General features: G+C 44.6%; 1 protein-coding gene across 1 annotated transcript in view; it reads left to right on the top strand.

Moving 5' to 3' along the window:
- The window catches only part of FAT3 (FAT atypical cadherin 3), a 466,547-nt gene that overhangs the window by 304,882 nt on the left and 134,962 nt on the right, over nucleotides 1-26,703 (top strand). Inside the window, exons 6-8 of the mRNA XM_070943674.1 lie at nucleotides 1,949-2,088; nucleotides 15,550-15,825; nucleotides 18,624-18,834. Coding sequence (XP_070799775.1) covers nucleotides 1,949-2,088; nucleotides 15,550-15,825; nucleotides 18,624-18,834 — 627 coding nt within the window. The remainder of the gene's footprint in view (nucleotides 1-1,948; nucleotides 2,089-15,549; nucleotides 15,826-18,623; nucleotides 18,835-26,703) is intronic.

The raw sequence follows: 26,703 nt of genomic DNA, 5'->3' as shown, positions 1-26,703 counted from the left end.
TATTGCCTCCCCCCCCCCCGCCAATAATCCGGGTCCTCATTTTACCGACCTCTGAAGGATGGAAGGCTGAGTCAACCTTGAGCCTGGTGAGATTCGAACTGCCAAATTGCAGGCAGCCGGCAGGCAGCAGAAGTAGCCTGCAGTACTGCATTCCAACCACTGCGTCACAGTGGCTCTTAGGAGGGAGGTTCAAAAGTCATGTTAGAAAGTATGACTTCACAGACGGAGTAGTGGAAGCTCGGAATGAATTTCCAGCAGAGGTAGTGGATTAAATCGTCAATTATGGAGTTTTAAACATGCTTGGGGATAAGCACATGTCCATCCTGTCAGAGTGTTTACAGCGTGACTACTAGTTTGAGACAACCCAGGAGCAAAATGCAGGACACAGAAGTTTGTCTTACAAACAGTGGTTTATATACAAGACTTCTATATACATACATACACGTGGTAGGCACATACCAGGCAAGCAATCAGTCTTCAACTCTACACGGAGAACTACAGTGCAGATAGAACACAACGAGGAGAGAGATACACGAGAGAGAGAGAGAGAGAGAGAGAGAGAGAGAGAGAGAGAGAGGAGAGAGAGAGAGAGAGAGAGAGAGACGCCCGCTCATTGCCTCCCTTATATAGACAGCTTCTTAAAGTGGCAATAACGCTGCGGACTCATCCTCAGTCCATCATCCTGGTCCACAGCCTTACAGCGGCTGGTCAGCTTTAAATCCTCATCACCCTGACACTCCTCCCATTTAAAACTGAACAGCCGGATGCTTTAACATATTCATGATGCGTTCTATTTCTATTTACAAAATTTAATATTACATTTTTCTCCAAATTTTTTTTTTAAAGTAAATATAAATAAAATATAAAAATAAATAAATAAACTCAGGGTTGACCCAATGGAACACTAGGTCTTTTTCTGCCATCAGCTTTTGTATGTTTCTAATCATATATAAGAAATAAGCTAAGGACAGCCGTCAGCACTTCCCCCCTTCGACAAACATATATGATATTCGCTCTTCCCGCTTTTCTGAGAGTTTGACACATTTCCCTAAAGATTTTTCACTCCTGTATCTCCAGGAGAAAGCTCTTTTTTGCCAATCAGGCGAATCACACACACTCTCTCTCTCTCTCTCTCTCTCTCTCTCTCAGATCAATGGAGGCTTTTTTTTTTAACGAATGGGAAGCACTTATGCGCCCACTAATTGAAAGAAAACCAAGATTTGCTTTCAAATAGACTGCCACGAAGACGGGGGTGGGGGGGGAGGGGGTTGTGTGCATTAGACTTCCTTTGTGTGTTCGGTGATCCTAACACACGCCAAACAGAAAGTCGTGGGATCGGTGCTAAGTCGCCCTAGGTAAATTTGACATGTAACGTGGGGAGGTGGAAATGTGGAAAGTTCTTGACTGGGTAGCCAGTCCTGTTAATCTAGACATTTCGGGCTAATTATCCAACTTGGTTTAAAGTCGCTTTCTATGAGAAATGGTATTTCTTTCATGAAGAGGACTGTTAATTAAAGGAGTCAACTCTTGTTAAAGACACGTCTGTGGCCCTGCTGGTGCCGAACAGATCGTGTGACATGAAAACGATGCTCAAATCTTGATCCCCAAAGGCACACGCAACGAAGATGTAGCTTTCATATTAACAAGGGTGTACAATCTACAGCCTGCATGGATGCATTGCTGAATCTTTTGTCCGCAATATTGGTTATTATTTTTCTCCTCCCCTCCTCCCCTGTCCCTTGTTGCGCTGTTTTGAAATATAGAAACGATGCCTGAAAGAGGGAAAAAATTAGCGTAGAACAAGGATGATAAGGGCGGGTTTTGTGCAGTGCCTCTTTGTAAATCAGCACATAAACTGGTCTGCGCCTGTTGCCTTGGGTATTTTATTGTCTCGACTCCAAAACATTCTGTGAATGGTAATTGTACTTTCTGTTGTAACGACAACTAGGGGGGAATTTCGAGAGCTCTTTCGAAGCGGACAAAGGTGTGGGGACGATTGTCGTCGCAAAACCCTTGGACGCAGAGCAGAGGTCGATGTACAACATGACAGTGGAAGTCACCGATGGAACCAATGTAGCCAGCACTCAGGTAGCATCTATTATCACGTCTGTCCCAATTTGCACCTAAAAGTTATTAAAATGAACCTCTCGTTCATGAATCCCTTGCTCTTGTTCTACTGAAGGGAATCTCTTAATCGGTTAATTCATGTATTTGTTTCTTGCATGCAGTTATTACATGTATATATTGTACCAATCAAGAATGGGGCAGTGGCCTAGAGGTGGAGCCCTCACCTCACAATCAGGAGGCTGTGAGTTCGATCCTAGGTAGAGGCAGATATTTCTCTCTCTGGGCACACTGGGAATATATCTGCTGGAAAAAAAAACCTCCGCATTGGCAACAGGAAGGGCATCCGGCCAGTAAACACTCCGCTCCATTTAGTTGCCCAGACTCCACCCCGCAAGGGATTATAGGGTGGATTAAAAGAGGATGGTGATGATTGTACCAATAAAGGAGAATATTTGTAGCTCAGGGTTGAAATGAGGGATCCTTGGTGGTCTCTGAGCTTGGTTGTTTTCTTGCAGATATTTCATTACCCAACTAGGTAACATCATAGCACTGATGATGTTAGCTAGTTCGATAATGAAACGTCTGCAAGAAAACAACCAAACTCAAAGAATGCCAAGGACCCCACAATCCTGTGTTCCTCCATTCTGCATTCACATCCAGTTAAAAATACCTAAAATTTCTGGCCAGCTGATCTTGGACTTGGGCTTAACTTTCTGAAGAGCATCTGTGAATTCCATAGAATCTGTAGCTGTGACCAAAAACCTTGTTTTGTTGATTTTCCCCTCCAATGGATTCAAAACCACACCAGTGAAGGGATTAGTCATTTCTTGATGAGCCTGAACAATATCTCCTTCCCCATCCCAGCAACGGAGTCTTTTACTGTTTACGCTCAAATGCACCTGCAATTTTTTATTTTTTTTATTATTTTTGGTGATGCTTGCCAAATGGGTAGCAGTTTTTAAAAAGAGAGAGAGAGAGAGATTCAATAATTCTGTAGGTTTGCAAAGCCGTAAATTCTCCTCCCGAGGCATTCTGAATACGAGCCACCAAGCCGCTGAGCTCCAATTTGTAGAATGAAACTACATATATAGGTATAATTGGATAGCGCTTGCTGGTGCTTTTCTTTCATGCCCTGGCAGTGTGTTGGCTCTGCTGTCAAAGGAGGCAAAAGATGTTGTCAAAATGCCAGAAAATGTTTTCCTCCCGGAGTGTGGTCAATGAGGTTGATCTGGGAAACTTTCAGTTTCTGTAATGAGATGGCTGCCACTCAATAACAGGTTTGGATTTTCTTTCCTGCGTTAAAAACTGTGACGATTTCCTTTTCCCATTCTGAGCCCTCTGCATGTGGTCCATTACGGCTGTAGTAAAGGGAGTCCAGTAACGGTGGGTTTACAATTCACACAAGGGTTAAGTTACTTGTGTATTAGCTTCGATGGCAGCTAACCAAAAAAAACCTTAAGGGACCTGAACTAAGGCTTCGTCAGTTCAGGGTTCGGTAAATTCTCAGCCGTTTGGGGCTAGCAAAATGTGGGATTAAAAAACCGGATCCAAGTGGACTCCCCAAAGCAACTGCTTTAACAGATTTAATAGATTAACAGAATTGGAAGGGACCTTGTAGGTCATCTAGTCCAAACTCCTGCCCAAGTGGGAGACCCTATACCATTTCTGACAAATGGCAGTCCAATCTCTTCTTGAAAGCCTCCAGTGATGAAGCTCCCACAACTTCCGAAGACAAGCTGTTCCATTGGTTGATTGTTCTCACTGTCGGAAAATTTCTCCTTGAATCTCTCCTTGATCAGGTTCCATCCACTATTCCTTGTCTGGCCTTGGAAAATAGCTTGATCTCCTCCTCTCTGTGGCAGCCCCTCAAATATTGGAACACCGCTATCATGTCTCCCCTGGTCCTTCTCTTCACTAGACTAGCCATGCCCCATTCCTGCAACCGTTCTTCATATGTTTTAGCCTCCAGTCCCCTAATCATCTTTGTTGTTCTTCTTTGCACTTTTTCTAGAGTCTCAACATCTTTTTTGTAATGTGGTGACCAAAACTGGATGCCGTATTCTAGGTGTGATCTTACTAAGGCTTTACAGAGTGGCACCTCACTTGATCTTGATTGTGTCCCTCTGTTAATGCAACTTAACCAGTTTCGATGCAGGAATTGGGTATGTCTAGTTTAATGAAAAGAAGGACTAGGGGAGACATGATAGCAGTCTTCCAATATCTCAGGGGCTGCCACAAAGAAGAGGGAGTCAAGCTATTCTCCAAAGCACCTGAGGGTAGGACAAGAAGCAATGGGTGGAAACTAATCAAGGAGAGAAGCAAACTAGAGCTAAGAACAAATGTCCTGATACGTAGAACAATTAATCAGTGGAACAACTTGCCTCCAGAAGTTGTGAATGCTCCAATACTGGGAGTTTTTAAGAAGAGATTGGATAACCATTTGTCTGAAGTGGTGAGGGTTTCCTGCCTAAGCAGTGTATTGGACTACAAGACCTCCAAGGTCCCTTCCAACTCTGTTATTCTATTCCATCCATTATTCCTTTTCTCGGCTTCAGATGACTTGGAAAATAGCTTGACCCCTTCCTCTTTGTGGCAGCCCCTCAAATATTGGAACACTGCTATCATGTCTCCCCTGGTCCTTCTCTTCACTAGACTAGCCGTGCCCAGTTCCTGCAACCATTCTTCATATGTTATAGCCTCCAGTCCAGGGGTGGGTTCTACTTACCTTTACTACCAGTTCGCAACAGGATCGCGTGCGCTCGCTCACTTTGCTCATGCGCAGAAGCTTCTGCACATGCGCAGATCGCTGATGATAACATCCAGGGCAGTGGGCGGGGCCTCCCGTCGATTTAACTACCGGTTCTTGTGAACCAGTCCGAACCGGGGGCAACCCACCACTGCTACAATCCGCTAATCATCCTGGTTGCTCTTCTCTGCACTTTTTCTAGAGTCTCAACATCTTTTTTTATAGTGTGGTGACCAAAACTGGATGCAGTATTTTCAGGGTGCATGATTTGTCCTGATCGGCTGTCAATCTCTTGGAGAATGGAAAACTACTAGTCAGGCTTTCATGCCAGCCAAGTTCCCTTTTGAAAGCCTCTTTGCAAAGACTTGAAGCCAAACGGTGGTTAGCGGTAGTCATGGAGAGAACGTTAATTCATTGTCTGAGAATGAGGATGAAGGAACCTGTCAGGTTGATTAACCTCAACAAAGGTTGAGCCAGACGCCAAGCAAGAAGAGGCTTTGCCTACATCCTCTGTTTAATTCTTCACTTCTTTTAGTCATCTGGCAGCTTGCAATATGTTTGTATTAATCTTTTCCCCATCTGAAAAATTTGAGAAACGGAGCAGCTCTCCCGCTTAAATTAACTCACGGATTGTGAACACAGTGGTGCATTCACAGGCGACATTTAAATTATGCCTCTTTCCAGCCTCATAACATTCGCCTTCTTATACTCGAGGGGAACAATTCATAAGCCACTGGTTATATGACGTGTCTCAGCCCCTGAACTGTGGTGAACACAAACCGTGGCTTACGCAAGCCGTCTTTACAAACCACTATTTGAAATGGGCTTGTTTTCGATTAATCGGAGTCCGCCGTTTGAATTCGCGAACAAGTCACCGCGAACAGTGAAAGTTTATGTGGTTCTTCTGCCATTTTTTGCAAGAAAGAAAAAGAAACATGTTTACTTCAGGGCTCATTATATATCCGTGATAAACACACATGATCTAGCTCAGGGACGTCAAACTCAATTTCATTGAGGGCCGCATCAGGGTTGTGTTTGACCTCGGGGAGCCGGGGCGGGCGTGGGTAGGGTACGCGTGGCCAGCTCGACATCACTCGTGTCAGGGGCATCTGTCGTGGCCAAATGCTAAGGCAGGACTTCCCTCAGACCCTCCCTCACTCTCATTATAATTTTCCTTCCTTCCTTCCTTCCTTCCATCCATCCTTCTTTTTCCTTCCCTCTTCATTCTTCTTCCTTCTCCTCTTTCCTTCTTTTTCCTTCCTTGCTCTCTTCCCATCTTTCCTTCTTTTCCTTTGTCTTTCCTCTTTCCCTTTCTCCTTTCCTGTCCCTTCTTGCATGCTCAAATACAAAGAGGAAACATCTCCCCTTTTGTTTTGTTTTTAGTTTGTTTTGCTAGCCCTCTGCCAGCGAAAACGGAGCTCGGGGAGGCCATGTATGCCCCCCTCCCAGGCCCCATTTTCAACCACGAGGGCCTCCTGCAGCCCTCTGCCAGTGAAAATGGAGCTCGGAGGCTGGCAGAGTCCCCTCTGGCTAGTCCGATGGGCCAGATCCAGGGGTTAAATTCAGCAGGTTCTGACAGGTTCTGGACAACCGGTAGCGGAAATTTTGAGTAGTTTGGAGAACCAGCAAATACCATCTCTGGCTGGCCCCAGAGTGGGGTGGGAATGGAGATTTTGCAATATCCTTCCCCCAGGAATGGGAAGGGAATGGGGATTTTGCAGTATCCTTCCCCTGGGGTGGGGTGCGAATGGTGATTTTGCAGTATCCTTCCCATGCCACGCCCACCAAGCCACACCACGCCCACCAAGTCACAGAACCAATAGTAAAAAAAATTGAATTCCACCACTGGCCAGATCTAAGCCTTGAATTTGATGCCCCTGATCTTGCTAGACTGTCCAGTAAAGAAGTTTCTTGGATGAGAAGCAAAACATCTTTCGAGAAAAATCAGAAAGTCCAGTTGCCTGTTTTTTAAAAAATTGCCTCTGGTCTTTTTTTTGTATCATTTCTAATCATACGGCAGAACCTCAGAGACACGGAATATAAAACTGCAGGCAAATGAATTCATTATCCAAACCACTCACTGCTTATGGGGTACCGTTTTAGTACAGTCTGATCTTAACCACCTTGCAATTCGCCAATAAAATAGATATGCCAGATACAGTTATTTTTGATTACTTGATTTATTACAAGCTTTTCGCAAGCATGAAAACTTGTCGTGGGTCCCACATTCACAGAGCATTTGCTAATATGAATAGAATTATAAAAGTATTATCAAAAATAAATTGGCTTGCCTAGAACCGGGACGCCTGACTGGGATTTCTTTTTCTAGGCTTCTTAAAGTCAGATCCAACTGTCTTAATTGATTGTTATGGCTCTTTTGCTGCTACTGGTCTATCTCTTAAGGTTTATAGGGCGCTCCCTGCCCCCTTTAAGATTTGTGTGATGTGACAAGTAGGACAATAGCAGCAGAATAGAATTCTTTATTGGCCAAGTGTGATTGGACAACACAAGGAATTTGTCTTAGGTGTATATACCAGGAGTGGGTTCTAAATTTTTTTACTACCGGTTCTGTGGGCATGGCATATTTTGTGGGTGTGGCTTGGAGGTCATGTGACTAGGTGGGCGTGGCTAGCTGGTCAGTCATTTCTGGAAGGTCCTCGCACTTACGACCCAACTCATTTGTTTGCTTTTAACCCTGATCAGCTGTAGGACGGCCCTTTGAAGCCCCGGGGCAAGAGTTTTAAACAGTTTTTTTCCCTCTAGTCATCAGCTGGGACTCAGGAGGCAGCAATAGATTGGGGGGTGGGACCAAATAAAAGGTAAGAATAACGTGGGTGGGAGGGGGGGAACCGGTTCGGTGATGTCATATCGTCACCACTACCGGCTCGGCCGTACCCGACCGAACCGGGAGGAACCCACCACTGGTATATACTCTCAATGTACATAAGGAAAATAAAATACATTCATCAAGAATAAAAAGATACAACACTTAGTCATAATCAAGGTTACTAATAAGCTATCAAATCATACTAGGAAACAAATAAGAACAATTTAATTGAAAGATACAAGCAACATGGTTATAGTAATAAGTGGGAAGAGATCGGAGTGAAATGCTCCCGGTTCAGACCGGATCGCCCAATCCAGTAGCGATGGCGGCAGGTGGTTCGGAGAACCGGTAGCAAAAATCCCTTCCCCCCCCCCCCACATGCCCAGCTGAGCCGCGCAATCATCAGAGGCTTTTTTTAAAAAAAAGCATTTTTTCTACAACCACTTTGGCTGAAAAAATGCTTTGAAAAGTAAAAAAAAAAAAAAAAGCCTCTGATGATCGCGCAGCTCAGCTGGGATCATCAGAGGCTTTTAAAAACATTTTTTTTACAACCTCTTCGGCCGAAGAGGTTGTAGAAAAAATGCTTTTAAAAGGCTCTGACGATCCCAGCTGAGTTGCCTGATTGTCAGAGGCTTTTAAAAGCATTTTTTTTTTACAACCTCTTCGGCCAAAGAGGTTGTAGAAAAAATGGTTTTAAAAGAAGAAAAAGCCTCTGATGATCAGGCAACTCAGCTGGGATTGTCAGAGCCTTTTAAAAACATTTTTTTACAACCTCTTCGGCGGAAGAGGTTGTAGAAAAAATGGTTTTAAAAGTAGAAAAAAAAAAGTTGGCTACGCCCACTCAATCACATTACCCACCACCAAGCCACACCCATAGAACCGGTAGTAACAAATTTTACATTTCACCACTGAAAGAGATAGATACTAGTAAGGAAGAGAAGAATAATAGTAATACAGTCTTAGTAAATTATTTGACAGTGTTGGGGAAATTAGTTGTTAAGCAGAGTTATGGTATTCGTGGAAAAACTGTCCTTGTGTCTAGTTGTTTTGGTGTGCAGTGCCCTGTAGCATCTTTTTGAGGGTAGGAGTTGAAACAATTTATGTCCAGGATGCGAGGGGTCTGTAGATATTTTCACAGCCCTCTTTTTGACTCGTGCAGTATACAGGTCCTCAATAGAAGGCAGGTTGGTACCCATTGTTTTTTCTGCAGTTCTAATTATCCTCTGAAGTCTGTGTCTGTCTTGTTGGGTTGCAGAACCAAACCAGACAGTTATAGAGGTGCAGATGACAGACTCAATAATTCCTCTGTAGAACTGGATCAGCAGCTCTTTGGGCAGTTTGAGCTAAGATTTGTGTGATGTGACAAGTAGGACAACAGCAGCAGCCAATATACACTTGCAGGCTCTCACTCTTTCCCCTATATAGATTGTCAAGCCATTTACAGCAATATGTCATCAGATTAAAAATATAGCTGAGATATCGCTGACTTTATTTCTGAATCCACCTCCTGACCCAAGCAGGCAAGGTTTCCGAAGTTACAGTTACTCAAAGGGAAGCATTGTCTAACATACAGTTCATACCTGTATAAATCTAACCAACACAGAACAGACCTGATGGCCAGGAACAGCAATTCCCTCCTGCAGAAAAATAGGATAAGTTATATTATTAGGACCTAGAGGGGTAAAAAAAATAAATAATGGGAATAAAATTGCTGGAATGTCAGAAACGTGGTTGGCTTGAATTGTCAAGTTTGTTAGCGGTGGTTGCTGTCTCCTACTTCACCTTGGGCAACAAAATTCAGAACGGTGTGTTCCTGCATATGGTTTGTGTAAATGGTGTTCTCAGCATTTTTCCTCCTGATACCTCTTTCAAAAATCCAAGGAGAAATAGTTTTTTTTTTTTTCCAGTGAGGAGAATGAGAGGGAAACCCCTAAAACATGGGTTTTTGCAAAAAAAAAAAAACCACTAACAGGAAGGAGGAGGAACCAGGTTCTCGGTGAGAAAAATCAAGTTGTCTTCCTCTTCTTCCTCCTCCTCTTCTTCTTCTTCCTCCTCCTCTTCTTCTTCCTCTTCCTCCTCTTCTTCTTCCTCTTCTTTTTCTTCCTCTTCTTCTTCTTCTTCCTCCTCCTCTTCTTCTTCCTCTTCCTTTTCTTCTTCTTCTGCTTCTACTTCTTCCTCCTCCTCTTCTTTTTCCTCTTCCTTTTCTTCTTCTTCTACTTCTACTTCTACTTCTTCTTCCTCCTCTTCTTCTTCCTCTTCCTTTTCTTCTTCTACTTCTACTTCTTCTTCCTCCTCTTCTTCTTCTACTTCTTCTTCCTCTTCTTCTTCTTCCTCCTCTTCTTCTTCTTCTTCCTCCTCCTCCTCTTCTTCCTCCTCTTCCTCTTCTTCTTCTACTACTTCTTCCTCCTCTTCTTCTTCCTCCTCCTCTTCTTCCTCCTCTTCTTCCTCTTCTTCTACTTCTTCTTGCTCTTCCTTTTCTTCTTCTTCTATTTCTTCTTCCTCCTTCTACTTCTTCTTCCTCTTCTTCTTCCTCCTCTTCATCTTCTTTTCTTCCCCTTCTTCTCCTTCTACTCCACCCCCTCCTCCTCCTCCTCCTCTCATTATAAACAGGTAATCCTCAACTTACAACCACATTTGGGATGAGAATATCAGTTGCTAACCAAAGGCAGTTGTTAAGTGAATCGTACTGGATTTTTACAGCTATTAACTGAATTTACTGATGTTGTTGACTGAATCGTGTGTTTGTTACACGGATCTGTCTCCCCTGTTGATTTTAACTTGTTGGAAGTTGGCTGAGAAGGACACAAATGGCAGACCTATGACCCTGGGACATTGTAACCATCATAAATTCATGCCTGTTACCAAACATCTGAATTTTATCCAATATTTGGACAAGAAACAATCCAAACATATACTGTACATTGGAGATTTCCTTTTCCTTTACATGAATAACTGTAAAATACAACAAGAAAATTCAAAAGGATGTGAGAAACGCCACTCAAAAAAGGCAAAAAAGAAATAAAAGTTTAGTTGCAGTGGCTTCCATTGTAAGCTTCACATGTGATATTAAATATTCCCTCTTTCTTTCTGCTGAAAGTTATTTTCTGTTCTAAGGGAGACGTTTTCCCCATTCCCCTGTGATTTTAAGAAGCAGTCTATGCCATAGCTGAGCAGCTGCTGTTCATTCTTTTCTCTTTTTTTGCATAAACCATGATATTTGGGCTGACAAATCCTTCGGCAACTTATAGTCTGCAGCTGCTGGTATATTGGGGACACGTGTGTCCATGACAAGGTGCCAACTAAAAGCGAAGCCCACTACATACAAAAAGGGGCTGTATTCAATGTTTAACTCCATATTCCTCTGCTCCAGATTTCTCTGGGGGAGGGAAATCCAGTAGTGAAATGCAGCTGGTTCTATCCGGCTTAGACGAACCGGTAGCGCCGGTGATGGGAGGCTCCGCCCACTCGCCTGGGTGTCATCACATCCATTTTTGACCCTCAGCACATTCACAGAAGGTTCTGCGCATGCGTGGAGGAGGCGCAAGCATAGCAAGTGCCCGTGTGTGCTCACATTTGCGAACCGGTAGCGAAGGTAAGTGGATTTCACCCCTGGGAAAATCCGTACCTCCTTGAAAACGCAGAGGGGAAGAGAACTTATTATGGAAACACAAGCTGAAATCTCTAACATTGTTCTCAATTTCAGGGTATAACATTACACTTCAGTTATTTTTCTTAGTAAGCAGTCATAAGCAAAGAAGGTCAGTTCGAGCATTATAGATTTTGCAGGATTTATTTAACAGATCTAGGTATCAGTTCTTTACATTCCCCCAACCTTAGGAAACAACTCCTCCCTAAGGCTACCTCAGCTTCTTCAGTAACATATAACCGTAGCGTAGAGTTTTATTATGGCTGCCTTCTAGACTGTTCCCAAGATGGATCTTTCCAGATGATGGAGGAGAGGGTCAGTTGTGGGTGTATTTTCTGGTAAAACGTTCAACAGATGTCATGAAATGTTGCTAATGTCGTGGAAAGCTAATGTTTCATGTTTCTTGGGGAACTATTTTCATAAAATATTGCTGTAATAGTTCATACAGGTAGTCCCTGACTTACAATCATTCGTTTAGTGATCGTTCGAAGTTACTGTGGCCCTGAAAATCGTGACCCATAACCGTTTTTCACACTTACAACCAATGCAGAAGGGTCCCACGATCAAAATTTGGGCTCTTGGCAACTGGCATGTATTGATGATGGTTGCAATGTCCCAGGGTCGTGTGATCACTTTTTGCAACCTTCTGATAAGCAGAGTCAATGGGAGAAGCCAGATTCACAGATTAACAACCGTGTTACTAACTTAACAACGGAGTTATTCACTTACCAACTAGGGCAGGGGTCTGCAACCTTAAACACTCAAAGAGCCATTTGGAACCATTTCCCACTGAAAAGAAAACACCGGGAGCCACAAAACCTCGGTGGGCGTGGCCAACTCAACATCACTCACTTTCACCAGTCACATGATACCCCCCCAGCCACGCCTACCCAGTTGGTCATTAGGGCAGAGAAACCGGTTGCTAAAAAACAATGGGAACCACAAAACCCTTTTGACATCTCTCTCTCTCTCCCTCTCTCCCTCCCCGCCTCCTCCCTCTCTCTCCCCCCCTCTCTCTGTATCTCTCTATGTCTCTCTTCCCCCCCCCCACCTTTCTCTGTATCTGTCTCTGCCCCGGCCGCTTCTCCATCCCCCGCCATCGCCCTTACCTTCTCAGGCCAGGCAAGGAGTGACTGGGAGGGGAGAGCGAGGGCTTGGGCCAGCCAGTGGTGGGATCATCCAACAGGGAGCCACAGCAGAGGGCCCAAAGAGCCGCATGCAGCTGTGGAGCTGTAGGTTGCAGACACCTGAACTAGGGCAAGAAAGGTCATGAAATGATGCAAAACTCATTTAACAACCTTCTTGTTCAGCAATAGAAATTTTGGGCTCAAATGTGATTGTAAGTCAAGGATTACCTGGATATAGTTTCTTAAATAGCAATCCTACTATTATTTATACATGTCCATTGCGGGGAATTGAGTACATACGTCTCACCAGCCAGAGCCTGCTGGTTTGTTCTACTAGAAAAATCCTTCATGTTTCCCTAATAATTCAATAAAAGAGAAAATGCCCTAAAAGCTTTTCAAAAGACGGGGGGGGGGGGGATTGAAGAAATGTTTGTGGGTGGACTGTGATGCTGTCCTAATTGTATAGTTTAAGTGTATGAATGTCTCTCCTATAGTGTGTTATATGTTGATTTTTCCAATTATCTGTCTGCTTCTTGATTTCCACTCTTAAATTAAATCCCAGAAGAAAACACTAGCAGAAAACTGCTCCTGTGGAGATTCTCCAGTCACCATTAAGTCCTACTCCTCAGAAACGTTTGGGGAATTTCTACTTCATAGGAATTCATTCATCCATCCGGTTTCTTTGTTCACAGTTAGATGGAGAATGTTAAAAGCCAGGCCTTAGTGGTTTTTTATCTGGTTTTACCCAGAAAACGTCAGAAATGATGATCTTACGTATGACTTATTGAGCCAAAGGATTGAAAATGGTCTGTTCGGTTTAACCCTTTTGTTTAATTAATGAAATCTGAGGCTACAGCATCTTCAACGGATCCTTGTTCAGCCTTTTTATGAAGGTTTCCACTCCAGAAGAAAAGGAGAGATCCCTGCCCCTCTAAGTCAGAATGTCAGGGTTCCAAATAATACATCCATAATAAACAGCCCCGAGGCATGTAGGTTCCTCAAAGAATTGGTTTATTGGACATATCATATTGGTGTAAGCTGGTGAGAACCGACTCTTAATATCCCCACGGTTTTCACCTAATTAAAAATAAAAGTTTCCCCCATTTCCCAGTTAGTCAGTCACACGGTCCAATCAAGGTCCCATTCGGTTGCCTGGCAACATCACTCCTCCTCTCCCCGGCCACCTGTGGGAATGGCCTTGGTTCCCAGGAGAAAGTATTTTGTTTTGGCTACGAAACCCTTCTATCTCTATTCCTCTCTCCCTATCCCTCAGTTCCAGTCTGGCAACACTGAAGCCTCAAAATGACCTCGGCTAGGTCAGCTTCAGGATTGACACAGAAATGGCTCAGCAAATGCCTCTCAAGTTTCTGCGTACTTTTAATTTTTATTTTCTACCTTTTAAAGCTCTGTCTACCATGGTCTAAAACAGAGGTGTCAAACTGGCGTGGCCCGTGGGCTAGATGCGTCATGTGCAGGCCACGCCCACCCAGCCCCACGAAGGGAAAAAACATCATGTGGGGGCAATTTGCCGCCGCAGATTTGACATGTCTAAAACAATTCCGTGTCTTCCTGCTATTTTGAGATATAAAATCATAGGATAACCAAACACCCTCTAAAGAGGATTAACATTTGATGTAAATCTAACCTAATGTAAGCCTATAAAATTGAATCTTGCTCTCAAGTCTTTCCCTTTTCTAATTGACTAATCCCCTTTCAGCAGTGGTGAAATCCAAATTTTTTTACTACCGGTTCTGTGGGCGTGGCTTGGTGGACGTGGTGTGGCTTGGTGGGCGTGGCAGGGGAAGGATACTGCAGAATCTCCATTCCCACCCCACTCTGGGGCCAGCCAGAGGTGGTATTTGCCGGTTCTCCGAACTACTCAAAAATCCCACTACCAGTTCTCCAAACTACTCAAAATTTCCGCTACCAGTTCGTCAGAACCTGCTGGATTTCACCCCTGCCTTTCAGATATTTGAATACCAAATCCATCACCAGTTGTCTTTTCTTTAGACTGTAAACATACACATCTTCCCATAGAAGCAATGCAATACCTTTTTTTTTTTTTTTAATGAAGGAATAGAAGATGTGGATAGTGAGGGGTTCAATGGACAGTTATGTCTATGGAGATTCTCAGTCATCCAGGCCATGGTTGTCCCAAAGGTGCTTTTTCACAAGGCAATTGGACTTCCTTTGTTTTGCTTGAAGATGTTTAGCTTCTCATCCGAAACGCCTTCAAGGAAAAACAAAGAAAGTCCAGTTGCCTTTCGAAAAAAGCACCTTTGGGAATGGACAGTTATGTTCAGTTTTGGCTTTAGATAACTATGAAATGACTTTCACACATACATCCAAAGCATTCAATCTAATAATTATCTACTAGTCTTATGAAATCATATCTCCAAGATCCAATCTTTGTCGGTTATAATCTTTTTATTTGTTTATTAGACTTTTAACATGCCTTTATTGCTTTATAAGTAACCCAAGGCAGTGAAAATACCTAATACTCTTTCCCCCATCCTATTTTCCCAACAACAACCTTGTGAGGTGAGTTGGGCTAGAAGAGAGGTGCTGGCCCAAAGTCATCTGGCTGGCTTTCATGCCTAAGGTGGGACTAGAACTTACTGTCTCCTGGTAATTGGCCAAGGTCACCCAATCTTGTTTCATCCTAAGGCGGGACTAGAACTCATAGTCTGCTGGTGATTGGCCCAAGGTCACCCAGTCAACATTCATGCCTAACACAAGACTAGAACTCACAGCCTCCTGGTGATACTCTTCCAACCTTTTGGGCTCACGCTGCAGCCCATTTTCAGGGAATTTCTCTCTACTGGAATATATGCTTTGTGCTATTCTATGAGTCATATTTATATGATGCTTTCCTATTGGTTGATTGATGTGCTGATTGGCTGTTGTTTCTTTGTACTGCCAAGACCTCGGTTCCTAAGTGGTGGTAAATCAGCATTCCTGCTGACTGGCAAGAGGCCTGTTTCTCTGGCTATTTTTGTACCTGCACGGCCAACAATCTTAGTAGCTGTAAAATTGAATGTTATGTCCAAATAATCATACGTCCTTTTGGCAAGAGTTGGTAGATGTATAAATCTTGTTGTTCTTTTTTTCCCCCTCTTTTGATACTTAACTAAAGGTATTAATCAAAGTTTTGGACAACAACGATAATGGTCCAGAATTTTCCCACCCAAACTACGATGTGATGATTTCTGAGGACATCATGCCCGACACCGAGATCCTTCAAGTAGAAGCCATGGACAGAGATGAGAAGCACAAGCTCAGCTACATCATTCACAGCAGCCTTGATTCTATCAGCATGAGAAAATTCAGGATGGATCCCAACACAGGCGTCCTCTATACCGCTGAGCGTTTAGATCATGAAGCTCAAGATAAGCACATCCTCAACATAATGGTAAGCGGAGAATATTAAGCTGTACTCTTCCGCAACACAATTGCCAGCTTTTAATAGGCCCGTGCTATAGTCTTCCCGATAAGCAAAACGGCTTTAGATTTGGTTAAGGAGGCAATAATTAGGTTTTTTTTTTAATTCCCTCCCTTCCACGGCAATGCATTTATTCGCCGTGGAGGCTTTGTGAGGTTTAATACGAAAAGAGGAATTTTTTATCTTGCAAAATGCTTGTACCATCTTGAAGCCGAACATGTTGGAAACATCATCATCTCCCAGTGTCAAGGCCCTTTTATCGGAGGTAACTTTTTTAAAGTGTATTCTTCGGAATCTGAACATTCTTTGGGAAAGCTGTTAACAAAGCGATTGTCGCTTTTCTTGCTGTGCTCAGCTCTTAAAAGTCAAACGGTCCGCTTTATTGCAGATTTCTGCCGGGTTTTCGAAAAGGCAGAAGATAACTGATTTTGCTGGTGCCTAAATTACATGGTAGAAATTGTCCCACTGTGAAGTGTGTGTCGAGTGGAACAATAACCGGGTTTTTTTTCCCCCAAAGATGATTTTTAAGAATTTCCACACTCGTGTTGAATTTCCACATCTCGGGTGCCAAAAGCCCTAAGAAAGGTTATTTGCATCATTGGAATTGGATTCACTGTAGTGACTAAAAGACAACTGCTGATTACAATTTCCCATACAGGTAGTCCTCGACTTACAACCAGCTGTTTAGTATCTGTTCGAAGTTAACAACGACACCGAAAAAAATTTGACTTAGGATCATTTTTCACACTTATGACCGTTGCAGCATCTCCATAGTCACTTGATTTATATTTGGATGCTTGACAAGTGACTCACATTTATGACCCAGAGTCGTGTGATCCCTTTTTGCGATCTTTTGTGACCTTCTAACAATCATGTTACTAACTTAACAACCACAGTGATTCACTTAACAGTTGTGGCAAGAAAGATCGTAAAATAGGGCAAAACTCACTCAACAACTGTCTCGCTTAGCAACAGAAATGTTGGGCTCAGTTGTGGTCGTAAGTTGAGGACTACTGGGGTGGTGATGTGTGAAGACATTCTAAGAAATCAATCGAGCACCTTGAAGTGGCCAACTATTAGATGCTGCAACTGTTGTCCACCATCACTTATTTTGTAGGATGAGGAGTAATAATAATCTTTCTGGGCGCAATCATACAACACTTCTCAAACTAGGAGGCCAGCTCACGGGACCATATTTTTTTATTTATTTATTTATTTTTATATGCCGCCCTTCTCCGGAGACTCAGGGTGGCTTACAATGCATTAAGCAATAGCCTTCATACTTTTGTATATTTTTATACAAAGTCAGCTTATTGCCCCCACAAACCGGGTCCTCATTTTACCCACCTTAGAAAGGATGGAAGGCTGAGTCAACCTTGAGCCTGGTGAGAATTGAACTCGCAGTAATTGCAGGCAGCTGGATGTTAAATGCTGCCTTAGTAGGAGGCATTAGCCTCCTACGCCACTCAGGCTCCTCATGTATTCTCATGTATCCGGAGCTCTTCAGTCTGCAACAGACATCTTTAGCAGAATAAAAAGAGTTGGAAGGGACCTTAGAGGTCTTCTAGTCCAACCCCCTGCTCAGACAGAAAACCCTGTACCATTTCAGACCAATGGCTGTCCAATCTCTTCTTAAAAACCTCCAGTGTTTTTTTAACAGACTAACAGAGTTGGAAGGGACTAACAGAGTTGTCTAGTCCAACCCCCTGCCAGGCAGGAAATCCTACACCACTTCAGACAAATGGTTATCCAACATCTTCTTAAAAACCTCCAGTGTTGGAGCATTCACAACTTCTGGAGGCAGGTTGTTCCACTGGTTAATTGTTCTGTCAGGAAATTTCTCCTTAATTCTATGTTGGCTCTCTCCTTGATTAGTTTCCACCCATTGCTTCTTGTCCTGCCCTCAGGTGCTTTGGAGAATAGCTTGACTCCCTCTTCTTTGGAGTAGCCGCTTAGATATTGAAACACTGCTATCATGTCACCCCTAGTCTTTCTTTTCACTAGACTGGACTTACCCAGTTCTTGCAACCGTTCTTCATATGTTTTAACCACCAGTCACGTAATCATCTTTGTTGCTCTTCTCTGCACTCTCTCCAGAGTTTCAACCAGGGGTGAAATCCAGCAGGTTCTGACAGGTTCTGGAGAATAGGTAGCGGAAATTTTGAATAGTTTGGAAAACTGGCAAATACCACCTCTCGCTGGCCCCAGAGTGGGATGGGAATGGAGATTTTGCAGTATCCTTCCCCTGCCACGCCCACCAAGCCATGCCCACAGAACTGGTAGTAAAAAAAATTGAATTTCACCACTGGTCTCAACATCTTCTTTATATCGTGGCGACCAAAACTAGATGCAGTATTCCAAGTGTGGTCTTATACTAAGTATAAAATAGCAATAGCACTTAGACTTATATACCGCTTTGCAGTGCTTTTACAGCCCTCTCTAAGCGATTTACAGAGTCAGCCTATTGCCCCCAACAATCTGGGTCCTCATTTTACCCACCTCGGAAAGATGGAAGGCTGAGTCAACCTTGAGCTGGTGAGACTCGAACTGCCGAATTGCTGGCAGCCGGCAGTCAGCAGAAGTAGCTTGCAGTACTGCATTCTAACCACAAGGGTCCTATGATTTACAAATGCCCTGGAGCACATCAATAACGCTTAAGAAAAACAAAAGAAGCAAACTTAAAAACTACTCCACTTTCCAACTGGGCACAAGGGTGACAAATATTTCTCACTTGCCCTACTGAAGAGATTATTTCCTCTTTCCTCCAGGTTCGAGACCAGGAGTTTCCTTATCGACGTAACTTGGCGAGGATCATTGTAAACGTGGAGGATTCCAATGATCACAGTCCTTACTTCACCAGCCCTCTGTACGAAGCCTCTGTGTTTGAATCGGCTGCCGTCGGATCTGCAGTTTTGCAGGTTACTGCCCTGGACAAAGATAAAGGAGAGAACGCAGAGTTGATGTACACCATTGAAGCAGGTTAGCAAACCAAGAATTAAATAACCTCTAAGTGGGTTTTTTTTTGCTTCATTTTTTTTATTTTATAACATACAACCCTCTAAGACTTTTTTATGCTCAAGAGCAGGGGTGTCAAACTCAAAGCCCACGGGGTGCTTAGATCTGGCCCATGGGGCCACCCTTAAAACAGCGAAGAACCGGCCTGCAATGCCTCTGGCCACGAAAATAGAGCTCGGGAGGGCCACTTGCGGCTCTCGCAAGCTCCATTTTAGCTGGCAGAGAGTTTCAGGAGGCCGTCGCAGCCGGAAACGGAACTCAGGAGGCCGTTTTCGCTGGCAGAGTGCTCGGGCCGCCACAGGTGCCCCCGACACAAGTGATATCAAGCTAGCCACACCCCACCCTGGCCACACCCACCCCGGCCCCCCGAGGTCAAACACAACCCTGATGCGGCCCTCGATGAAATCAAGTTTGACACCCCTGCTCAAGAGTTTCATGTACGTGATTTAAGGCAATTGTTTTAACTGCAGTTTAAAATTTGAAGACATGTAATCTCAAAAGAAGGTAGGTGTGGTCAGTTCCCATAGAAATCAACGGGTTGCCATAAAACCTAATTAGCCCTAATAATGAGCTCATTGGCTTTTATCTATTTTGCCTTCCAGACAGGCAGCTTTATTAAGCAGCTGCCTTTATTTGCCTTCTGATGCATATTATCTTTGTAAAAATTGTTCACGTTATTTTTTTTTTTTTGCTGTTGTGGATACGGTTGCCTTTCTAAAGCTAATTTGCTAAGAAATACACCATCTGGAATGCAACGGGATTTCAGATTAAACTATTTTATGAGCCACTTCTGAGATGGTAGATCCCGACTTGCTTCTAAAGCAGCAGATAAAGAAATGGTCAGCATTGGATCAAGGCTTTTATTTATTTAGAAATCTTGACACAAACGGACAATCTTCTCTGCCCTTTGGATTCATAAACCCATCCACATTGGACAGACAGACAGACAGAGACATATATATTGTGCAGGGATGGTACTCACTTACCTTCGCTACCGGTTTGCAAATGGAAGCAAATATGCCACCTCCGCGCATGCGCAGAGTCTTCCATGCATGTGCAGAGCATCAAAAATATGACATAATGACATCCAGGTGGGCAGACCTTCCCGCAGCCGCCGCTACCGGTTCGTCCGAACAGATAGAACCAGCTGAATACCAGCACTGATATTATGCATGTCTGTGATGATTCCTCGGACATTTTATGGCTGTTTTGGTAACTTTGGGTCTTAGAGGGAATCCCCATTGGAGAATGGACTTAGAACTATGATCGGGTGGCATGGAATTCTTTTTATTTGGTACTGCAGGTAGTGACTTAAAACAGCTCATTTAGTGACCATTCCAAGTTAACAACAGCACTGAAAAGTGACTTGCGACCATTTTTCACACTTACAAGTGTTGCAGCATCCTCATGTTCATGTTTAGTTTAGTTTAGTTTAGTTTATTGGATTTATATACCGCCCTACTCCCGAAGGACTCAGGGCGGTGAACAGCCACAAAGTAAAATAAATATATACAAAATTTAAAAGCTGAATAAAACCGAATTAAACAGTTTGGCCCCAGACAGAATTAAAACACCCCAATAATTTAAAAACAAATTAAAATTTACATTTTAAAAGGAAAGGGGGAAAAAATGAAGATTAGGCCAGGCCAGCCTAATGTGATCAAAATTCAGAGTCTGACTCACATTTACGACATTTGCACTGTCCCCGGGTCATAAGGTCAACTTTTGTGACCTTCTGACAAGCAATGTCAATGGAGAAGCCAGATTCACTTAACAACCATGTTATTGACTTAACCACTGCAGTGAGTCACTAAACAACTGCAGCAAGAAAGTTCCTAAAATGGGGCAAAACTCACTTAACCACTGTCTCAGTTACCGTGTTTCCCCGAAAATAAGACCGTGTCTTATATTTTTTTGAACCCGGAAATAAGTGTTTGGCCTTATTTTCGGGGAGGTCTTATTATTTTGAGGTGCGTGGAGTAAGACGGGGCTCCTCTTGCTGTCATACCTGATTTCCAGCTCTGTGTTTAAATATTTTCAGGGAGGGCTTATTTTGGGGGGAGGCTTATTTGAGCACATGTGCTCAAAAGCCCAATTGGACTTATTATCAGGGGATGTCTTATTTTTGGGGAAACAGGATAGCAACAAAAAATGTGGGCTCAATTGTGGTTGTAAGTTGAGGACTGCTTGTATTAAATCAGGGGTGTCAAACTCAAGGCCCACGGGCCAGAAGCGGGCCGCAGGGTGCCTAAATCTGGCCCATGGGGCTGGCTTGAAAATAGCAAACGACCGGCCCACGGTGCCTCTGGCAGCCAAAACGGGGCATGGGGGGGGCGTGCGCAGCAGTGGTGGTATTCAAATCCCAGCGCTACCAGTTCACTATCAGTAGCACATGGCGCTTCTGCGCATGCGCAGAGCATTTTGGGGGATGTCTGGGTGGGAGGGCGGAGCCTCCCACCGCCACCATTACAGATTCGCCTGAACCAGGGCGAACTGGGAGCAACACATCCCTGGTCCACAGACCTCCACGTGGCCTGTTTTGGCCGGCAAAGTGCTGCAGGGGGCCATCCAAGCCGAAAACGTGCCTCATACATCTCCCACCCACGCCCCATTTTGGCCAGTAAAGTGTTGCAGGAGGCATCCGTCCTGTCTCCCCCTCTCCCCCAACCCCACCGGCCGGCCCACAGAGGAGAACTACAATGCTGATCTGGCCCGCGAAGAAATCCAGTTTGACACCCCTGTGTTAGATAATCCCAGGTTGAGCAGCTACTACATTCCAAAGTTCATTAAAGGCATTTTTTTTTAAGATCAATTTACAAAGCACAGGAGACGGGGGAGCTAAGCAAGCAGGGAATGTTTTATCATTTCCTACCTGGTATTTCCATCCGTTAAGTTTCTTCCTCCAAGCAATTGGTCCTGTGTTGTATATATTTCCCAGGCAGTTTGGAGAAAAGCAGTCAGTACGGCTGGACTAGGGACGAAAGAGAATTTCCCTAAATATACTCCTGGGAGTGATTTGGGTCTTTGCTAGTTGTTCCATGGTGATGAATTAAGTGTATCTAACTTTCTCACTTGAAAAAAAAAATTTTTTTTTGCAATGGATATGTTTACTTTTCTCGGTAAATGTGGTGTCCAAGGGGATCTATTCTATTTTTATTAACTTCTTAAAGGTTTGGTGCACTACAGTGATATTACTCTGGGCTCTCTGAAAAATAGAGACTTCTTTCCTGGGGATTTCTAGAAACAAACATATAAAGACTTTGTTCTGAAGAGCTAAAGTAGCTAAGTAATCTTCATGGGACAGTTATTAGGTAAATCCACAGCTGGCTTCAAAATCAGCACTCACCGAAGATTCATCCAGCTCAGCTCTACCGTGCACATGCACCTCCCGCTGGCCACCTGATTTTTGGGATGCGCGGGGTGCATGCAGGAGACATGCGCGCATGTGCAGGGAGGGTCGTGGGGAGGTGGGGGTCACATGCATGGGGGACGGGCAGTGGGTGGAGTGGTGTGCCTGTTTTTGGGCCCAGGAGGCTGCAGGGAGGCCTGCTAGGCCCAAAACGAGGCATAGGGTGGTCGTGCGTGCATGCGTAGGGAGGCAGGGAGAGCATGGGGTGCCGTGCCCGCATGCGCAGGGGGGCGCCCACATTGCATTATGGGTGCCGGCACGCGCACGTGTTGTCACACACCCACGTGCGCTGTTTCGGCACACAATGAGAAAAAGGTTAGCCATCCCTGGTTTAGACATTTCTTTCAAAAGGAAACAAAGAACTAGAGCAGCCCCTACCTTAATCGGTAATTCCTGGAGGGGTTGGAATTGCCCTCTTATCTCTTAAGAGGGGTCTCCCACCCACCCACCCCCGCTGCTTTGCAGCTGAGCACTTTGTAGCCCCACGACTTGCTCGTCTCTGTGGTGAATGGACAGAGCGATGCCATGGCATCGGTTCAGCAGGATAGAAAGAAAGAATAAAACGCTTCTAATAATGAAGGAGGGGAGGCGTAGGACAGCAGCCAGGAAGTGGGACGGTGCGAAGCTTTCCCGCAGCACAATTGTGCAGAAGCTTGAAACCTTTTAATGAGACTTTATCTCTCCATGACTATCACCGGTTCTTTTTTTCATCCCTCTCTCTGCCAGCAATTTGAAGCTTCAAGCCTCGGCTTCAGATAAAAATGTGAATTCCCACTGTTTCATTATCCACAGATGCTCCCGGATGCGCTGTAATATAGCTTTTGGAGGCTGCCATTTCTCTGATCCATGAATGAATCTGAAGAGAGGATGTTAATTTTAACGGATGTGTTCAGGCTATAGGCATGGGCTTTTTTTTTTTCTTTTCTTTTATTTTACTTCCCAGGGCATTCAGTTAACATGAACACTGCACTGGATAATAGAAACCAATAATTTCACACTTAATAACCTCTGAGAGTCCCCATCTTTTATAAACGCCTGAGTCTGTGGGGAGGCTCAAATGTCTCATCTGAGAAATACTATAGACCAGTGATGGCTAACCTTTTTGCCATCGCGTGCCAAAAGCAGGGGGAGCGCGGGGGGGGTCGTACACATGCATGCTCACACCCGTAATTCTATGCGCCCCACCCCTGTGCATGTGTGTGTGAGACCACCCTGAGGTCCCCCTACTTTGGCACACGATGGCACGGTAGCCCTGTTTTTTGCTCTCCCCAGGCTCCAAAGCCTCTCTAGGAGCCTGGGGAAGGTGAAAACGGCCGTCCCCACTCCCCCGGAAGCCGGAAACGACCGATTTGCCAACTTCCATTGGGACTAGAAGGCCCATTTTTTGCTCTCCCCAGGCTCCAGAGCCTCTCCAGGAGCCTGGGGAGGGCAAAAACAGCCTTCCCCACTCTCCTCAGGCCCTCTGGAGTCAGGAAACAGCCTGTTTCCTGACTTCTGGTGGGCCCAGAAGGCCTGAAAATCAGCTGGCCAGTGCGCGCATGCGCCCTGGAGCTGAGCTCGCGTGCCCACTGATATGGCTACGCGTGCCACCTGTGGCACGCGTGCCATAGGTTCGCCATCATGGCTATAGACACTCAGTACACTAGTCCCATTGACTAGGTCAGTGATGGCTAACCTTTTCCGGACCGAGTGCCCAAAGTGTGCGAGCGCACGAATGTGTGCACATGCACCCAAACCCCCCAAAATGCAATGTGTGCGCTGCCCCATCGCATGCACCCTGCCAACATGCATGTGTGTGGTCCCCGTGCGTGCACCCCACCCCATGCATGCGTGCATGGCCCTGCCACATGTGCCCCGCCCCTGAGCATGCACCTCGCCCCCCCACATGCCCCACCCTCCACGCATGCGTGGGCACCCCCCCCACAAGCCCCACCCCTGCGCATACACGGCACAGACCCGATGACCAGCTAGCGGAGCTGAACGGGTGATGGCTCGCGTGCCCACAGAGAGGGCACTGTGTGCCACCTCTGGCACGGGTGCCATATATTCGCCATCACGGGACTAGGTGGATCATACATTTTCCCTTTGAATGGAATCCATTGTTAACGCTTTTTAATTCATAATCCAAAGGTAACGCCTTTGAGGGGAATATAGAGGACTAATTTGCTGTAATGGCATCTGGGAATGATTGTAGAGGACAAGAGGAAGAGCTGCAGTAGAGACAATGTATTGATAATATGTTAGTTCAGAATAACAGAGTTGGAAGGGATCTTGGAGATCTTCTAGTCCAACCCCTTGATCAAGCAGGAGACCCTATACCATTGCAGACAAGTGGCTGTACAGTCTCTTCTTAAGAGCCTCTGTGATGGAGCACCCACAGCTTCTGAAGGCAGGCTGTTCCACTGGTTTAGTCTTCTCACTGTTAGGAAATGTATCCTTCATTCTAGGTTGCTTCTCTCCTTGATTAGTTTCCATCCATTGTTTCTTGTTTTGCTTTCTGGTGCTTTGGAAAATAAGTTGACCTCATTTCCAAGATCCCTCTCACAGTTACTCTACTGCTGAGCTAGGTTTCACCTAATCTGTACCTTTATACTTGATTTTTCTTGCCTAAGTTTAAAACATTAACTTTTCTCTACATTTAAATTTCATTTCAATTAAAAAACAATAATTGAAAAGAGGAGGGGTGGTAAAAGTCTCCCAGAAGAGACTCTCTAGTTTTCAGTAGAGTGAAAATGAGAGACAGGAGGGGTACAGGAAGGAAGGAAGGAAGGAAGGAAAGAGGGAAGGAAGGAAGGAAAGAGGAAGAGAAGGAAGGAAGGAAGGAAGGAAAGAGGGAGAGAGGGAAGGATGGAGGGAGGGAGGGAAGAGGGAGGAAAGGAAGGAAAGAAGGAAGGAAAGAAAGAGGGAGGGGAAGGAAGGAAAGAGGAAGAGAAGGAAGGAAGGAAAGAGGGAGAGAGGGAAGGATGGAGGGAGGGAGGAAAGAGGGAGGAAAGGAAGGAAAGAAGGAAGGAAAGAAAGAGGGAGGGGAAGGAAGGAAGGAAGGAAGGAAAGAGGGAGAGAGGGAAGGATGGAGGGAGGGAAGGAAGGAAGGGAGGGAAGAGGGAAGGAAGGAAAGAAAGAGGGAGAGGAAGGAAGGAAGGAAGGAAGGAAGGAAGGAAAGTGGGAAGGAAAGAAGACTTGGGAAACAGAAAAAAAGCCTCCTGCTCACATGTCAGTATTTATATCCTAAATCCTAAATATGAATTGTTAGTATCAGATACTAACATTGTTAGTATCAGAGAGAACAAAAAAGTTTAAGGAGTCAAATGTCCCTTTTCATCAAAGCTACTTTTTATGCTTGAATAGCTAAAGAGACAGAAAAACTGCAAGGTTCAGGTCACGCCAGCAACTTGACACAAGCCGTTCCATCAAAATGGATCATGGTCTGCACCAACAATGCACAAAAGCATGACGAGACTGCACACACACACACACACACACACACACACACACACACACACCAGACCAGCCAGCATAGCCTCTTTTGTATTTGCAAATGCACACTCAAGTCTCCATTTAAAGAAAAAAAAAAGGGGGGGTGGGGGGAGGAGATGACAAGAAAAGGCAGTCCAGAGAATGCAAGATAAAGGAAATAATTCTAAAAACCAAACCAAAGGAATGACCAAAAAGAAATAACTCTACAACCATCCCAAATCAGAACGGGCCAAGCAGAAAATTTTTGAAGGAGAAAAGAGCTGCCAATAATAGTACTGTATTTTTATGATGGGTTGCTGAGTTGAGCTGCGATTCTGGTTTCTTTGTTCTATTGACTGAGAAGCTTTCAAAGTGCCTTTGAAGATAGAGATGGTCACTGCATATGGAAAGCATCCTGAATCTCAGTATCAACAAAGCAACAAAGACGATTAGGGGACTGGAGGCTAAAACATATAAAGAACGGTTGCTGGAATTGGGTATATCTAGTTTAATGAAAAGAAGGACTGGGAGTGACATGATAGCAGTGTTCCAATATTTCAGGGGTTGCCACAAAGAAGAGGGAGTCAAGCTCTCCTCCAAAGCATCTGAAGCAGGGGTGCTATTCAGCAGGTTCTGACAGGTTCTAGAGAACCCTTAGCGGAAATTTTGAGTAGTTCGGAGAACCAGCAAATACCACCTCTGGCTGACCCCAGAGTGGGATGGGAATGGAGATTTTGCAATATCCTTCCCCCAGGAGTGGGGAGAGAATGGGGATTTTGCAGAATCTTTCCCCTGGAGTGGGGAGGGAATGGGGATTTTGCAGTATCCCTCCCCTGCCACACCCACCAAGCCATGTCCACACCACACCCATCAAGCCACACCCACAGAACCAGTAGTAAAAAAATATTGAATTCCACCACTGATCTGAAGGCAGGAGAAGAAGCATTAGATGGAAACTAATCAAGGAGAGA

Source organism: Pituophis catenifer, unplaced genomic scaffold (assembly GCF_029215685.1).
Source record: "Pituophis catenifer annectens isolate HBS135680 unplaced genomic scaffold, rPitCat1.0.hap2 SCAF_4, whole genome shotgun sequence".
In the NCBI taxonomy this organism is placed as follows: domain Eukaryota; kingdom Metazoa; phylum Chordata; class Lepidosauria; order Squamata; family Colubridae; genus Pituophis; species Pituophis catenifer.
The sequence above is the reverse complement of the archived record's forward strand: the minus strand, read 5'-3'. Positions and strand labels throughout refer to the sequence as shown.